We start from the raw sequence: 18,501 nt of genomic DNA, 5'->3' as shown, positions 1-18,501 counted from the left end.
GCTGAAGATCACTTTTGATGATGTCTAGTTCCTTCTCGAGACCTTCCTTTGTATTACAAAGCCCAAAAGCACGGTCTAATAGAGTCTTGATGATTCCTCTTTTTGTCGATTGATGGTGGTTGGATTCGTGGTTCAGATACTGTCCCGTATGAGTGGGTTTTCGGTATACAGATGTTTCCCACTTAGTGTCTGTATACCGAAAACCCACTCATACGGGACAGTATCTGAACCACGAATCCAACCACCATCAATCGACAAAAAGAGGAATCATCAAGACTCTATTAGACCGTGCTTTTGGGCTTTGTAATACAAAGGAAGGTCTCGAGAAGGAACTAGACATCATCAAAAGTGATCTTCAGCGGAATGGATACTCCAAAGCGATGGTAGAAAAGACTTTAGCCAAAAGACAGCAGGAGCCTCGCAAGGAAGAGAAGCCGTCACAACCAGTGCTTGCACTTCCCTACATCAGAGGATTATCGGAGAGGATAAGAAGAATTGGTTCCAAGTACAACATTAGAACCTGTTTCAGATCCGGTAACACTATCCGTAGCAGCCTCACGAAAACCAGGCCCCCAAACGCGGACTGCGATTCTAAGAATTGCATTTACCGGATACCCTGTGAGTGCGGAAAATCCTATATTGGTGAAACTAAGAGGCCATTGAATATTCGCATTGCCGAGCACAAGAAGCACACACAGCGAGGAGAAACCAGCAAATCAGGAATAGCAGACCATGTTTGGACTCATCAACACAACATCGAGTGGTCCCAAGCTGAGATCTTGCACAGAGAGGAACATTGGTTCAGGAGAAAATTTAAGGAAGCCGCATACATGTTGTCCAACAACGTATTCAGCCAGGCCAGCGTAGATATACGAAACATATGGAAACCCATCATCAAACGAGAAATGACCAACTCCCGCCAAATCGGTCATCTCTCATGGAATCAGTGAAGCGGAAAATGGAAAGTAGTGAAAGTGAAAGTATTTCAACGACCTATAAAATAGTCATCTCTCGGAGGAATCAGTCCAGTCATCACCCGAAGACGATTGTAGATACCAACAATCGAAACGTCGTGAACTAACGTGACTTGGAATCTCTACACCTTTTTATTTTTATTTTTATTAATTTCTTTTTGCATTTCTTTAATTTTTATTTATTCAATTATTATATTTTTACTTGTAGGTTATTTTACTATCATTTCATTTCAGGTTTATTGTTGCTTAATATAATTGTTATTTTCAACTATTCTTTTTTAATTATTCTTTTTTACTTGTTTCAGGGATTTCAAATCATTTTATATAATAGACAATGGAAGTCCGAACTAGTGAAATTCATCACGAAACATTGTCAATCACCTTCAAACAAATGATTATTATTATTGACACTTGATCTGTTATACTTGTCTATATGATATTTGTTGTTCTTGATATGTCTTCCCAGTCGTATATCCTATGTTATTATTTTGTCTATCAGTAGTCTTTCCATTTTATATGATATTTTTCCAGTATACCAAGGTGGTCCTAGAAATACCTATTCTGACCTAGAGATTTGTTTGAAAAATATAACGATAATTTATGAAACACGGGATATTTTCCCCTAATATCTCTGATAATGCTTTGGCTATTTTTCAATTTTCGTACATGCAAAGTAGGCATAAAATAATTATTTACTATACAAGGGAAAACATTATTAGATTTCAGCTCGAGGTTGTGTTGTGGAGACAAAAAACCGAGAGCTAAAATCTAATATTTTTCCCGTGTATAATACACATTTTTTATCTGTGACGGAAAAAACAACGATTCAATATTGGATAAAAAAAAATTATTATAATATGTTAAAGTCTGGAAATTATCGATGTGATATTTGAATTTTTGAACAGGTAGGCTGTTGTACTTATAGCGTTGTTAGGAAACTAATCAATAGAAAATCAAATATCTGCCAATTTAATTCTGTGATTTGATTTAAAAATTGCGAACTTAGTAGTCAGTAGTTATTTGGAAAATGTCTAATTCCGAGTGTTCTCTGACTCCACCGGAGTAGAAGCAGCGAAAGTAGCGTCACAGATAATTTATGAAACTGCGTATTCAAGATTCATGGAATGGAAGATGGAAAAGACATGCAGTTCTTTCTCGGAGACGTTGTTATTGGCTCATTTTTCTGAATTGGCACAGCAACAGAAGCCATCAACAGTGTGGTCGAATTATTCAATGATCGAAAGTATGTTACAATTTCTGAAACAAAATGGGAAAGGTTACACGCCCAAGTGAGCTGCGATATTTACGAGTTCACATATTAGTGACTTTTTAAATAATGCTCCCGATGAAGTCTATTTAATGGCCAAGGTTGTTGTTGTATTTGGGATTGCAGGAGCTTTTCGAATTTGTGAAATCAGCCAGGTAAAATTAGATGATATTGAAGATTCGGAAACGTTAATAATTGTAGAACTCAAGCAAACAAAGAATGATGTAAGCAGGAGATTTGTAGTTACGGAAGAATATATTAAATTTTACTGAAGGTACATAGCCCTTCTTCCATCAGCACCAGCAAAGGATCGTCGCCTATTTTATGCATATCGCAATGGAAAATGTATCATAGCAATCAGTTTTTTGAGGTACCTGAAGCAGTGGCTAATTTTCTTCAACTTGAAAATGCCAATTCATATACAGGTCATTCATTTCGAAGATCGTCTGCTACACTTTTAGTTGAATCTGGGGGGAGACCTGATGATACTGAAGAAACATGGGGATTGGAAGTTATCAACGGTCGCTTGAGGGTATGTTGATGAATCCGTAGCACACAGGACAGAAATAGCTAATAAAGTGTTTAGAACGTTTGGCAGTGCTGAAATAACACCCACACCCGATTTGCGACCAGGTACATCAACGGCAGAAAAAAGTAATTTCATAAAAAGTAAGATTTTGTTACCTATCATCAGAGATAAAATGTCAAACTTTTTCCCGTCACTGAAAAAATAATTTTTTTCCATGGTAACTGTTTTCTGAATGTTCATCAGTGGCGTTCCCGTAAACACGCCCTGCCACAATCTGTTTAAAAAAAATCTGTTTAAAATCTGTTTTTTCCGTTAATCAGCTGTCGCCCCCATACCAACGACAACTCTCAGAAGTTGAGAAACTTGTGCGAGCTAAGGACTGACGAGGTCTAACCTTTTAACGTGTGCTTTCTAACACGGTTGCAGAATCATTCCAGTTTCAACCAGATAAATTCTCTTGAGAAAAATATCTGATCGAAGCGGGAATCGAACCCACGGTCTTCCAATCGTGAGTCGGGCGCACTACCACCGCGGCCAATTCCACAACAATCCTTATCAAAATCATGTTAGACCAGTGTCCTTTTTCCGAATGAGTATTATTTTTGTAATTGTTCTTCATCTCCCCATAAATAGTGTTTTCAGCCTTCTTTTTATCCGGCGAACGGTCATTTGATTTGCTTGTCCCTATTCGATTCCTTGTTTCATTATTGATTTCTCAATTGTGGTAACCGAAGATTCTAAGCAAGTTCACATTCATAATTTTCATACTATTCATAAATAATTTAGTTTTTGGGAGAGAAAGTGTTTAGCTTTCTACTACTCCATCTTGATACAATAAAATGTGGGAATCTTTCAAACAAAAGAAGAAAGCAAGTTAGTAACTCTATACATAGTGTGTAGATCATGCAAAGAAGTAACTTTCAGACGCAAACTGAAAGAAGAAGCCCTCCTCAAACGGCTATTTTCATATAAACATTGAGTTACTTGAAAGAAACATTATTTCGGAACAAATACTTTTATATGTACATTAAATTATACAAAAAACGCTTTTCTCTACTCACTTTTTCACTCACTCACTCACTTTTCACTCCAAACATTCGTTATGAAATTTAATTAGATATCATTCATAGGATTTCAACACAATATACTTAATGAATGGTAAAAGTTCACTTTCATGGAACACTGTCATCCTCATTGGTAGATATCCGATGTTTCGCTATAACCCACTTGTCTTAGGGCTTTTCAATACCAATCTGAATAACCTTACACGAAAAAATACACAATTCATTCATGAAACAACTATTACATGTCACGAAATGAATTTGATCTTCTCATGTCATCGATAACATTCATTCGTTTATTTGATTGAATCCCGGCTAAAACCATGTTTGAATTGAAGGGGTTATATTTTTAGGAGTGAATAATTTTGGAAAAAAAATGGTTTTGGCTTTCTACTACTGAATCTTGATACAGAAAAATATGAGAGTCTTAGAAAAAAAGAAAGGAAGCAATTTATTTTAAAAAATCAATCACTCTTAAAAATATAACTCTTTCAATTTAACCCGCCATCGGTTTGTACGCTCAGTTATGCCTTCTTAGAAATGTACATGACCACCCTGTTTATATTATTTCTTGAAGTGCAAGACCATTTTTGAATAAATCGTATTTATAAAAGGTGGTGTTCAAATGTTAGCTAGTAACTAACCCGCGACTGATTATATAGTGGAAAATTTTATGTTGTGTTAGACGAAATCTAACTTCGCGACTAATTACGTTCATTATTATTTCATCGAATTGTGAAAGAAACATTATGTTTTTGTGAATTTATACATTGTATAATGTGGCAAAAGCGGCTGCAAGCTGTTTGGAATGAAATGTTGGAAGAAGATGAAGCAGGAGTATCATACGATCCTGATCTAGAGTCCACCGGTGAAGATGCAGGTTCTGAGCACAGTTTAAACAACACCGATTCAGAGCAATCAAATTCCGAAGATAATACAGATCAAGAATCATTGCAGTTCTGTTCTAGTGATTCAAGCGATTTAGTATACACAGGAAAAGACGAAACTAAATGGTTGGTCCACAAGCAACCACATTCACGAAAAACCCCCGCAAAAATACAGTTACTCAGCTTCCTGGTGTGAAACAAGTTGCTAAAAATGTACGAACAATAATAGATTGTTGGAAACTCTATTTCCCAAAGGAAATTATTGAGGATATAACAGATTGCACCAATAAACAACTTGACAAGAGGAAACCATTATTTAGCGGAGAAAGAGATTGCCTTGCTACCGATTTCGATGAAATGAATGCGTTTTTGGGAATGTTATATTTAGCTGGTGTAGACATACTGCATCAGTTCAACCGGAAGAGAGGGCACAATACCATTTTTGCGCAGTATGCAAAAATAGGTACTCTAAAAGGCGATGGTCTATCCATTCTCAATTGGAATGGCAATAAAAATAAGAGTACAGTCATAAATATTTCTTGCCTGTGGCCCCTAGTCTTCCAGATAGTTAGTAAACGTGCTATCAAATGTAGTTGAGGAGTAAAGGCTCGGCTAGCTGGACTGACAGAATACTAATTTTTGTCCGTTTCACAATATTTTTTATCAGTGCCGTGTGTTCGTGGGGTTAGGTAAGGTGTGTGTCAATCGACAGGGATCCGGAATTTGAAAATAAGGATTCACATGTTCAAGTTCAGCGAGTAATTTTAAAAACTCATGAATGCTTGAAGAAGGAAAATTGTCACACTTCACAGAATGCTATTGTGAATAGAATATGAGAGTTAACGAAACTATCTCGTTCGACAGTTCTTCGAGTCATTAAAATAGGGGATGTCATTGGCCATGCAATGAAACGAAAACAAAGGAATAAAAAATTCGCAAACGTTGATGGTGCGACAAAGGATGTGATTCGGCGAACAATTTATGTTATATACAAAAAAAATGAAGTACCAACCTTGGAAATGATTTGGTATAAATTACTCGACTATCCCGATTACAATTACAAATCTTTATAAACTCTACGAGGTGTCTTATTGTCTTGTGGTTTCAATTAAAAAAAATTGAACAATCGGATGGTCATAATGGAATCGACACGCATTGTTCAACTTCGACAAGAATATTTAAGGCGAATGAAAAGCTACCGAGAATCCAGCAGACATATAATCTACCTCGACGAAACTTGGTTTGACACCCATGATGTTGTCAAATATGGCTGGGTAGACGAAACCAGGAATTTTACTTTGAATACACCTTCTTCAAGGGGAAAACGTGTTATAATTTTGCATGCCGGGAATGAAAATAGAACGCTTTGCTTCTGTCGGCCAGCAATATGAAAGATTCGTCTGCTGATTACAACGGAGATACGACTGCGGCTTTATTCGAAACCTGGTTCAGTGAGAAGCTTCTCCCAAATATTTCTCCAAGCTCTGTAAGTGTTATGGATAACGCTTCGTATCATTCTCGGTTATTGACTACAATACCAAACAATAACACAAAAAAAAACAGATATTGTTGATTTCATGCGAAATCATGACATGGAAATACCCGAAAAGATTCCAACGAAAAACGTATAACTAGCGACTATTAAACAACGTTTTTTCAAAAAAAAGTATATTATTGATTCGATGTGTGAAACACGTGGTCATATTCTCTTACGTTTGCCTCCATACTATTGTGGGTTCAATCCAATTGTAATGGTTTGGGCCACAATGAAAGGAAGCTTGCGGAAATGTAATCAGTCACCGACTTTGAATGCTGTAGTGCTTGACAATATAAGGTGAGTGGTGAATGAACTAGGTAATAAGGATGTGTGGAAGAACTGTGTGGCACACGTTATAAAAGAAGAGAACAAATATTATGTGCAAAGTTCCATAAATCCGATCGTTATTCAACCCGATGATAATTCCACCTCATCCGAATATAGCGAAAAAGAATTTTGATTTTTCTAGCAATTTTGTTGGCTTCTTCCATTTTGTAAATATATGTTTGACGAGAAATCGGTGTGATTATTTGTATTTCCATTGTATCTTAGAGTTTTCGACTCGGAAATCAACTACCATAAATTTCGAAGTTTTTCATAATTACCTATGGTGGAAAAATTCAGTTGAGATAACTTTTTCATGCGATGATCAATTGCTATGATTGTAAGAATGAGTAACTGAAAAACTACCACTGGAAAATAATATGCCGACGCCTATGACGAGGCGGGAATTCCTTTTCTGTGCTGTTCCAATTGGTATTGGAAATACTATACAACATGTGCAAAATCAATTTGCAATGAATACACGGCTGTAACTGTAGTCATCTGTCCTCATTGTAACATCGAAGAAGATAATTGAGTTTAAAGTATTGAATTTCAAAATAATACTGGTAAATTAGTCAATTTTTTTTTCAGGTGTTTGCTAACTAAAATATTTTGCACTGTATATTTGTTATTTTTGAATGTTGGAGCAACATTTCTTTATAATTTCCACTCAGAATGTTATTTTTTTATCATTTTCATTCGGTACATTAGATGAAATCTAACACGCGACCTATCGCGTAACTTTTGACCACGCGACTGATGGCGGGTTAAATTATTTTTTGCTTCATATGAAAATATATTTTTATTATCAATAAGGAAACTTATATGGCGAAAAAGTACTAAATCCAATTCACTGTTCGAAATGTTCGCCTTCTGCAAGTATACAAGCTTCAGCTTTCCTTCTCATCAATTCCTGGAGTATTCCTCATTGCTTCACAACAAACTACACGCGGTTTCGCAATTCTTTCTCAGTTTGAATTCGTTGACTGTATACCGAAGTCTTGAGGTGTCCTCAAACAAATAATCAAGACTGTTCAAGTCTGGATGTATAGCTGGCCATGACTTTATTTCCTCACTACCTATAAAGTGATTATGAAAATGTTTGTTTCAATATCCACGTGGCAGAGCACTAAAATGGCCATGAACCACATACGATTTTGCATTGGAATAGAAACATCTTCTAAGAAACTTGGCAACTTATCTTCGAAAAATTGGCTTGGTGAAAAGTGCACAATTAGGTAATTTCCAATAACTCCAGCAGAAACATTCAATGAAACCCGCTTGTTGTGATGAGATTTCACGATTGCATGAGGATTTTATTCGATCCAAAAACGATTTTGATGAAAAATTTCGATCACGCTTTAACTAAAAGCAGCATTAAAAACTCAGCTTATTCTGTGATTTTCACTTCATGTGGATTTGGATGATATTTTCGCGATATTCGATACCAAAAACTCGAATATTGAGGACTTTGTTTCCTTTTGAAATAATATATGTTCATCAATAAAATTCACGTTTGAGTTAGAAAATAAGGGACAACTACCATTTCTTGACGTTTTGGTAATGAGGAGCCAATATGGAAGGTTAGAATACGATATATTTAGAAAAGAAACAAGCAAGTACAGGTATATTCCTGACAGTACACATCACTGTGGACAGCACAAACCTGCTGGGTTGAATTTTTTAGTGCATCGTCTTTTGACTTTCCCTCTAACACATGATAGGTTCCCAAAAGAAAGACGTACAATACAAGAAATAGCAACCACTAACGGTTTCTCGAGATGACATAATAAGGAAGAAAAAGTTTTGGTTGAGAATGAAGAAAATCTCGACACTCAGAAAGGACAAAAACCAAGATAAATACATCTCAGTTCCATACCACCAATATAGGAAGAACTTTGGAAAGATTCTCAAGGAACTAGGTATGAAGGTGGTTTTTGAAACAAGTCATACACTACAGAGCCTCTTGGGAAGTTCAAATGACAAATTCGAGACAAAAAGATCTATTAAAATAAGATATAAGGAACACGTAGCACACTTGAAATATGGAAGACCTGAAAAATCAGCAGTCACCCATAATATTTTGCAACAAAACCATTCCATAGACTTCAGTTCATTAAGATTAGTTGAACAAGTTAACAAAACAGGCAACTAGATGTTTATGAGAGTGTGGAAATAAGTAAACACAATAATAATATGAATAACGATGACTGACCTATACCAAATACTATATAGCTTATTAAAATAATATTGTTAGGTTTACTGATTACTACACAAGGACACAGTGCAAAAATAAATTAAGATAGGCAATATTGTGAAATTAAGTTTTCATATAGCTGAACATTGTTTTATATACAGCTATAACATTCAAACATATATTGTAAAATAAAAGATAAGGCAAAATTGTAAAATCAATTAAAGGTGGTATTCCTGTATGGGTGGTATAGCATAAATAGCGTTAGCTTCGCGTTAGTTTCTAGTTTAATCTTCCTCTTGAAGATGATCACTTGGTGATCGGAACACGTGTCGAGGTGATATAAATAACGATTTGGTGTTTGGTGTCAGTTATATTCATTACTACACAAAAGGTGCAAGCAGTGCATCATAAATATTCTTGAAGTGATTCATTTCGAACCAAAACATTTGGTTTTTAAACCAATGTTTGAAAGAAGAAGTGTTTCCGAGATTTATCCAATTGAAGACCAATAACATGAGCCACGCTGCATCTGGAGGAAGTAGACATGGAAAATTGAATGGATAAAAATAGAAAGGAAAAAAGTATAGCTAAGAGGAAGTTGCCAACATGCATCTCTATTTTATGGTGAAAATCGTACAATTAACTGTATTAATGAGTTCAAATATGTATTTTCATTAAGTATCGATCAGTTCTATTCAAAACTAGCTTCGTCATTGAATACAGTTTTTCTGTCGAATGAAGCATTCTTGGTAGATGGATCATAGACATAAATTCACTCAAGGAAGTAGAGCGTGAACACAATGAATGTAATCAGGATTCAATATATAATCGAGCAGAATCCTCCATACTGGAATGAGGTCGACATTCAAATTATTGGCAGCTTGCTAATAGTTGAATGGTCGAAAATTTTCAACCAATATTTGAAATGATTTCAGAACTTTAGCTACTATAGCACTATTCAGTGAACATCAATTCTGCAGTTGGTAAAAATATCAAAGTCTCAAAATAAAAACTATTTTTTGTACAACTGTCATTGAAGAGACATTTTTAATGGTTGTCAAGAGTGTTAAAAGACATTGTTTACAAAGTAGCGTGTTAAAAATATTTTTAATACTTTGAAAGTATTTTCAATATGATTTTTTTCGACCAAATAGCAATAAACCAAAAATGATTATTCAATTTTCAAGGAAGTTTTATTATGAACAATAGATATAGATAAAATTAAATTCGTTTATGTATTATATACATTATTATTATTAACTATGAACATTAATATGAAAAGTACATTTAAAACAACTGCCGATATCAATACCTTGCGATGTTGAAAAGCCTTGTGATATATTTGTAGTAGCTGAGTTGACAATTTCATGGGCATTAACATTTAATTATTGAAGTGAAGAGGACGACACTGTAACGCTGTTGCGATTATTCTTTCAGCAATAGCCTTTTCATGGGAAATAGTTTGATCGATGTAACCCCCAGCTACTGTTGTAGACTTCCATCCTCCGTGCTTCTTAATATCCGTTATATTTGCTCCTGATTCTACGAGCAAAGAAGCAGACGACGTTATGAAACAGTGACCTGTATACAGGGCCGTAAGAAAAACCAGGGGGGCGAGGGAATCCAAATTTTCCCAACCCCACCAGCAAAATTTCCCAACCTTTAAAAAAATATATTGATTTTCTTACTTAGCTATCCAAAGATTGGCTGAATGCTCATGCCCGTTAGGACATGCACAAACAAAAATAAATGTTGGTAATCATAAAAATAATTATGGGAATTATTCTACTTTGAACCAAGATCCTTGATCTTCCACCATATCCACCATGTATAGGAATATTCAATACAAATGAAAGGAAACAACACTCAAATAATATTGTGCTTATTGTTTTCTACCATAATTTTTTCTATTTCCACAGCCCGAAATTTCCCAACTTTTCTAAACTATAAACAGCGAAAAGTTGGGAATTTTCTGAAATTGTCACTTCAAAATTTGTGGACTGTTCAACTGTTCTCTTACTCGGGAGAAATTAAACTATTTTGAAGTTTTCAAACAACTCGGAATTTCAAAGTATGGAATATCTAAGTTATGCATGTTGGGAAATCCCATCCTTGTTCTAGTTCTTTCCCTTTCCTCACTACCTCTCCCTTTTTTTTCTCTCATTTCAATTTTTTTAATTTTCATTCATTTTTTTACTATTATTTTTTTCTAATTTCACTTCCCAACTTTTTCTCTCATTTAAATTTTTTTAATTTTTATTAATTTTTTTACAGTTATTTTTTTCTAATTTCACTTCCCAACTTTTTCTCAAGTCGAAAAAGCAGGCGTGAGGCTCCCCCCCATCCCCCTCCCCTTGGCGCCGGCCCTGCCTGTATATTCCTTTGGTTCCGGAAGGTTCAGATAGTCAATAATGGTGAAGGGCATTCTCCCAAACGTGTTTATATCTACTGAGTTGGCACTGCATTTATAATTTGGGTATTTCAGAATAAAACGTCTCTGATTGATAACAAAAAGACGTAATGCAACCTATTTATTAAAATAGTCAATGTTTTCTCCAACAATACACAAAAAACGATCTTTTTTCATTTTTATATTTGGAACTTGAGCAATCAATGATTTATCTATTGATTTGATGTCTTCTATTATTAAATGGCACAGCTCTTCACGCCGGCAGGTTTCATGTATTCCGAAAATAGTAGCAACATTTATCATGGAATATTTTTCATCTGGCGTCGCATTTATGAATCTCTGGACTTGTTCAAACGTAAGAGTGTTTGCTTTTTTGGGCCTATAACTTTCATTTTTTCGCTTTGAGAATGCGCACTCAACTTTATCATCGAAAACTTGCTCTACGAAGTTTAGGTGTTCCACATTTTTGACTTATCTTCTAGATAGGCCTAGAAGACGGTTTCGCTGGAAGTTTTTGATTCTATACCAGCTAAGAAAATTAGAATATGCGATGTCGTACTGCTGAGCGGATTTTTTTGGTAACAATTCAATTGAAATTCTTTTTGCAGCCTCTTCAATATCGTCAGGAAAACACGATTCCTCACCAGCAATAACTTCAAATGAAACGCGTGTGCTGTGAATAATACTGTTTGTTGGTAACCAGGTGATTCGGCGTCACCTGACACGGCCACTTCATAGCAGATGTCAAAATGTGTTTTTATGGAAATATTAAATTTATCTATTTCATTATGAAAACAGAACATTTGTACAAAAAACTTTGTATGACATTTGTGTTAAAATCAAGTTTTATTTTGTTCGTAAAAATGCTCAACTCGCTACGCTCGTTTCGCAAACTTTTTCACTCATTAAATGAAACTCTACTTTTAACACTCATATCGTAAATAGCTATTTTTCCGCTCAAAAAGCCAAAACTTACTATGATGAAATATTGAATGAAGTGAGAGTTGAAGTAATACTTCATAGTGAAAATTTTGCTCTGTTACGCCAGCAACGCAAAGTATGAAAATCACATTTAGAAAATGCCAAAATTAGGTACTTTTTAGGTGCTTTTTAGGTACCGAAGTCAAAAATCAGGTGCTCTTTAACTTACACCGCAACTCTATACTCAAAGTTGCGTTGCTAGCAGTATGTGATGCTGCTAAACGGTGAGGATCGTAAAATTTTTTAACAAAAGCTTCCAATTTCGCTGAACAACAGATCTAGGAATCAGGTCTCTCGAAAACGAGGACGAATGCTCCCAGTTATAAACTAAGCGTAGTAATTATTAGGTGCTTGCAAGAAATTAAGATGGAAACGAACGCGAATAAGTTAAAAAAAAATCGAAATACCTGATTTGAGAAAAAAAAATTAACAATATGCAATCAAGTCTTGAGATACTCGTATACTAATACATAGACAATCAAAATGAAGTGCTCACTAGTTGAATAATAGTAAATCTAGATTCCATAATGCCTATGGAGCTTATGGACCCGATAACAGCCATGGTCCCGATAACCACCATTAAAAAAAAAATTTAAAATATGTTTTTTATCGGGTCCATGGTGGTTATCGGGTCCATAAGCCTCATATGAATTGTGGAATCTAGATTTACTATAAATATCTAATGAGCACCTAATTAGCACCTTATTCTCATATCCTTACTTATCGAGGAACGTACCGAAAGAACTCAGTCCGTCAGTCATAGTGGTTTTCCATAATGCCCCATAGGCATTATCTAGGTTTACTATTATTTATCTAGTGAGTACTTGATTAGCACTTTATTTTGATTGTCTATGTATTAGTTTACGAGTATCTAAAGAATTTAATGCATATTGTTAATTTTTTTTCTCAAATGAGGTATCTCGAATTTTTTTTCAATTATTCGCGGTTGTAATCATCTTGATTTCTTGTGAACACCTTATTAGCACTTTATTACCACGCTTAGTTTATACCTGATAGAGCATTCGTCCTTGTTTTCGAGAGACCTGATTCTTAGGTCTGTTGTTTAGCGAAATTGGAAGCTTTTGTTTATTAATTAGAAAATTTCACGATCCTCACCATTTGGCACTCAATTAGCACCTACTAGTGTTTCTTCGACATTCATTATTTTATTATTATCTTCATTGCGTTGCTAGGCATCACATACTGCTAGCAACGCAACTTTGAGTAGTGAGTTGCGGTGTAAGTTACAGAGCACCTAATTTTTGACTTCGGTACGTGAAAAGCACCTAAAAAGTACCTAATTTTGTCAGTTTCTAAATGCGATTTTCGTTTTTCGCGTTGCTGGCGTAACAGAGCTTGAAAATTTCACTAATATCATAATCGAAACTTGTGTCCTGGCTTCTTCAGATTTGTTCCTGTTTCATGAATAAACCATTACTTGACCAGTTCCTCACATATGTAAGTGATGAATAAGAAAAAATCATTTTTCACGTAGTCAATGGGCAAATTCGAAGACTGGCTATGAATCAAATTCTCTCAATGAACAATTCGTTCAGGCCAATCTCAACTCCCTACAGTCTAGGTTACTGTACTGGCACCTATCAGAAAACAACTACTACCCTGGCTTCCCCTACTCCCCGACACATGTCGGATACAATCGAACGCACTTCGTCGTATTAGCCAAGGGAGTAGTTTTTTTCTGATAGCTGTCTGTTCATTAAACTACAGAATAAGAAGGTGATACTAGCCTGAAAGAATTGTGTTTTTAGATGGTTTTCAAAAAATTCATAGTCATTTTTGATCAAATCATGATACCTTGCCTCTGTGTATTTTATTTTGGATATCCAAAAAAGAGCTAGTAGTATTTTCTTCACTATCATTATTTTTGCAGGTGTCTAATACCGGAATGTGAAAATACCTCAGACACAACCTATAATCCTGAGTGGCTTGAGCATTTTGTACCTTATCAACATAATTTTCCCAGCAGTTGTTCCCGTTACACTTTGACAAACAATCAAACATGTTTGAGCCAAGAGATTCTCAGTAATGAGACAATCCAGTGTAATGAGTTTATTTTTCAGAGAGAAGAATCAGCAATTGTTCATGACGTAAGTAAAAAGAATTAAGCGTACCTATGCCTGAATTCGAAGAGAATATACTTTAACTATTCATGCTCTTCACTACGATATCACCTGAGGAAATTTTTTTGTTTCAACATGTTTCGTTTGAGTGTATTCCATATTTTCATAAATATACCGTTCTTAACTCTATAAGTAGAACAATTTTCCTAAGTGGTTATTTTAGCCTAGTTTGGTATATTCATTCATTCACCTCTGTTCAAAAAATGAGGTGAATTTTCATTTTTCTCAAAAAATATTCATTTATTCATCAATTTTTATTTCGTTTTCTTCGGAGTGGTCATCCTGAGATATAAGAAAGAAAACAGTGAGCAAAACTTTGACATTCCATTGAACTTGGCGTGCTATTTTTGATTTTGTTCTTGGGCTGTTCCATTGGGACAATTGTACTTCAGTTTCGATATCATAACCATATATACATTTTTCATCACCAGTTATGCACCTTTTGAACAAATCTAGATTGCCATAGATGTCATTCAATAATTCCTGAGCTAATGATAATATAATAATAATATGCTTTATTATCATAAAACATAGTCTTGTAGACAAAGCTTGTGTAGTACATACTTAAAAAAATGCAATACATACCAACTGAAATAAAAATAAAAATATAAATAGTGCATGGGTACAAACCATATCAAAATGGAGGATATGAAAGATACGTGTACATAAAAGAGTGAAAGTCAAATTTATAAAAGAGTAAACATTAAAAGTAACAACTGAAGAGCTCCTTAATGAATAAAGATAAAAAATATGCGTGAGTCAGCTAAAAGATATCATTAAAATATTCATCCAAAGTATAATAGGGTCTATCAGATAGAAATTGTTTGACTAACTTCCTGAATTGGAAGTCATTTATATTGGCAGATCTTATGTCCATAGACAAATGATTGTACATTTTTCCACCTTTGTAAAATATGGACTCTCTGGTAATGTTTTCAGTTGGCACAGTGAGTTTCAAAGTGTGTCTGCAGTTTCGGGTGTTGTAATGGGAAGAGGATGCAGCAAAATTTAATATATGCTCATTTATTGAACACACAGATTCCAGTATGAATAATGCAGTTACCATTTGTTTGAAAGTGATTGACAATGTTTCATGATGAATTTCACTAGTTCGGACTTCCATTGTCTACTATATAAAATGATTTGAAATCCCTGAAACAACTAAAAAAGAAGAATTGAAAATGAATAGCTGAAAATAAGAATTATATTTACCAAAATAAACCTGAAATGAAATAATAGTGAAATAAAATACTGGTAAAAATAGAACAATTGAATAAATAAAAATAAAGAAAAGAAAAAAGAAAATAAAAATAAAAAGTGGAGAGATTCCAAGTCACGTTAGTTCACGACGTTTTGATTGTTATAGTCTATTTCAAAAGAGTGTAGAGTAATAAATCATGAAGTGTCATAAAATTTGCCTGAATTTCGTTGTCGTCCATGGGCGTAGGCAAATCTTAGGATTATTAAATTTAATAATTAAAGTAAATTAAAAATTACAGACATAGATAATAATAAAAGGCCATTTTTGGGAAGTAATTTGGTCTAAAACTAAGTACCTACATGTATTTAGGTAAGTAAAATTTCTTAAAAAAAGATTGAGATTAATTTTAGTGGTTCTTGTAAACTTATTTAATATGCAATTTGGGTTCATATACTTGAGCATGATTTCTCAAAAAAGGGTTAACACTTAGTTCCGAGGTGCCATGTCATTATAATAATCCCTTTTTGACCCTGCCCACCAATCATGCAATACCTATTAAACCCAGGTAATTAAGAAAAAGGGTTTAAATATATTGTAATGGTGTCTTAAACATTCGAGTTATAATAGTAATTGTTACTACACCAATTAAACGTACAGTGATATTGTGATATAGAAATAGTGAAAAAGTTATAAAATGGGGACATTTACTCCAAAGAAAAGAAGTGTAAAAAATTCTCCGCTATCTGTTTGCGAAAAAGTTATAATTTTAAATGTATATGACTGCATAAAACACGATCACCCTAGTTTGTCTTTGCAAGAAAGTGTTGAGCGATGTGCCCGAATGACTGGAATTGGACAGTCCACGATTTTTAAATTATTGCGAGAAAGAAAGATATCAGGCCAGGTAAGTCCAGGCAAGAGAAAATCAGGAAGACCAATAACAATCTTAGATGAAGACACCAAATGTGACATTCGAAGAAAAGTTCATTCGTTTTATTTTAAAAAGGAAATACCCACTCTTGAAAAAATATTTATCGAGATAAGCCAAGATAACGATATTCCTTTGATATCCAGAAAACTTTTATGGAAAACTTTAAAAAGTATGAATTTTGCCTGGGAAAAGCACAATCGAAAGGCACTATTACTGGAAAGTGATGAAATTGTTTGCTGGAGACGAAAATATTTGACAACTATAAAGCAGTACCGCAGAGAGCAAAAGAAAATTTTTTATCTTGATGAGACGTGGATAAACGAAGGTTGTATAGTCAAAAAAATGTGGCAAGATAAAAATATAACAAGTTCTCGCCAAGCTTTCATAGAAGGCCTTTCGACGGGTATTAAAGTGCCTTCGGGAAAAGGGAAGAGGCTTATAATTGCTCACATTGGAAGCGAAGACGGATTTTTAAAAGAAGGTTTGTTAAGCTTTGAGTCGTGCCGGACGGGAGATTATCATGAGGACATGAATTCGGATGTCTTCGAAGACTACTTCGGGGAAATGTTAAAATTTCTTTCAGCTGATTCGGTCGTGGTTATGGATAATGCAAGCTACCATTCAAGGCGCTTAGAGAAGGTACCAACTTCAGCTTGGAGAAAGCAAGAAATTATTAACTGGCTGTCAAATAAAGGTATTCAGTTTGAGACGAATTCAGTAAAGAAGGAACTACTAGCCATAGTAAAACAACATAAATCTCGCTTCATGAAATATGCCGTAGAAGATGTAGCAGAAAAGTATAAAGTAACTGTGCTGCGCCTACCGCCATATCATTGCGAATTAAATCCTATAGAACTTATATGGGCACAAGTTAAAGGATATGTTGCAAGGCACAATACCACATTTAAAATGAAAGATGTCAAGGTATTGTTTGATCAAGCCATTATGGAAATCACATCAGAAAACTGGCAAAAAGCAATCGAGCATGTTTTAAAAGAGGAAGATAAAATGTGGGAACTGGACAACTTGGTCGATCAGGTGGTTGACCCTATAATTATAACACCAGGGGATGATGACAGTTCTTCGGATGAAGACTATACTGATGTAGAATAATTTAATTGAATTGTAAATATACTGTAGCGGGATAAGCAATCTGGACAGAGACCAGTGTATCAGTGACAGTGACACTTTTGCTTAGGTTAGGGTTTAGAATTAAGGGTAGTCTGAATAATTATTTTCTCGGAAGGTTCTCGAAAATTGTACCTAGTAATCTCTAGAACATTCAATTAGGGTATAAATAGAGTGTTGTTAAACGTTAAGGGAAGTTCACAGTTTTAGTATTGTTCAAGTGTCAAATTGTAATAACGTATCCAGTAAAGTTCTTGTCGTTTTTGTGAATAAATTGATTTAAAGTCCCCACAAGTGTTTCAATACGTAAAGTTCGTTCGTGTGTGTTTGTGAGTATTTCCCGATTTCGGTTCGTATATATTTTATTGTTACATTTTATATTTTTTTAATAACACTGTTCTGCTGTATTAAATTTTTATTTCCTTTAATATAATTTTTATGAATGCATATTCTTTTGGCAATTATCCCACTAGCGCGCCTCTGGCTCAGTATTTATCCGTCGATAACAATGGACAAATCCCTTAAAACAGGGTGATACCTACCTGCTCTTTATGAAACGACATAATTTTGCAATGCGGACTAGGGAAGTGACAGAATTTATTGACGGATCACCCTGTAGCGCTTTTGAATACTTAATGAGATTTTATTACTCTACACTCTTTTGAAATAGACTATAGTATCTACAATCGTCTTCGGGTGATGACTTTATTTTTATTTATTCAATTGTTCTATTTTTCACGTGTATTTTATTTCACTATTATTTCATTTCAGGTTCATTTTGGTTAATATAATTCTTATTTCCTGCTATTCATTTTCAATTCTTCTTTTTTAGTTGTTTCAGGGATTTCAAATCATTTTATATAGTAGACAATGGAAGTCCGAACTAGTGAAATTCAATGCAGTTACCGTTAGAATACTATGTTTTTTGAAGAA

At 34.5% G+C, this 18,501-nt stretch overlaps 1 protein-coding gene across 2 annotated transcripts in view; it reads left to right on the top strand.

The window, feature by feature from the left end:
* LOC111502421 (solute carrier family 22 member 3) overlaps nucleotides 1-18,501 on the top strand; it is a 38,399-nt gene that overhangs the window by 2,477 nt on the left and 17,421 nt on the right. For both annotated transcript variants that reach the window (XM_023156501.2, XM_074177360.1), the window contains exon 2: nucleotides 14,059-14,275. In XM_023156501.2, coding sequence (XP_023012269.2) covers nucleotides 14,059-14,275 — 217 coding nt within the window. The remainder of the gene's footprint in view (nucleotides 1-14,058; nucleotides 14,276-18,501) is intronic.

This window comes from Leptinotarsa decemlineata, unplaced genomic scaffold (assembly GCF_025532065.1).
Source record: "Leptinotarsa decemlineata unplaced genomic scaffold, Ldec_3_MD MMD2_tig00002974_RagTag_RagTag, whole genome shotgun sequence".
NCBI lineage: Eukaryota > Metazoa > Arthropoda > Insecta > Coleoptera > Chrysomelidae > Leptinotarsa > Leptinotarsa decemlineata.
This window is presented reverse-complemented; position numbering and strand designations above follow the sequence as displayed.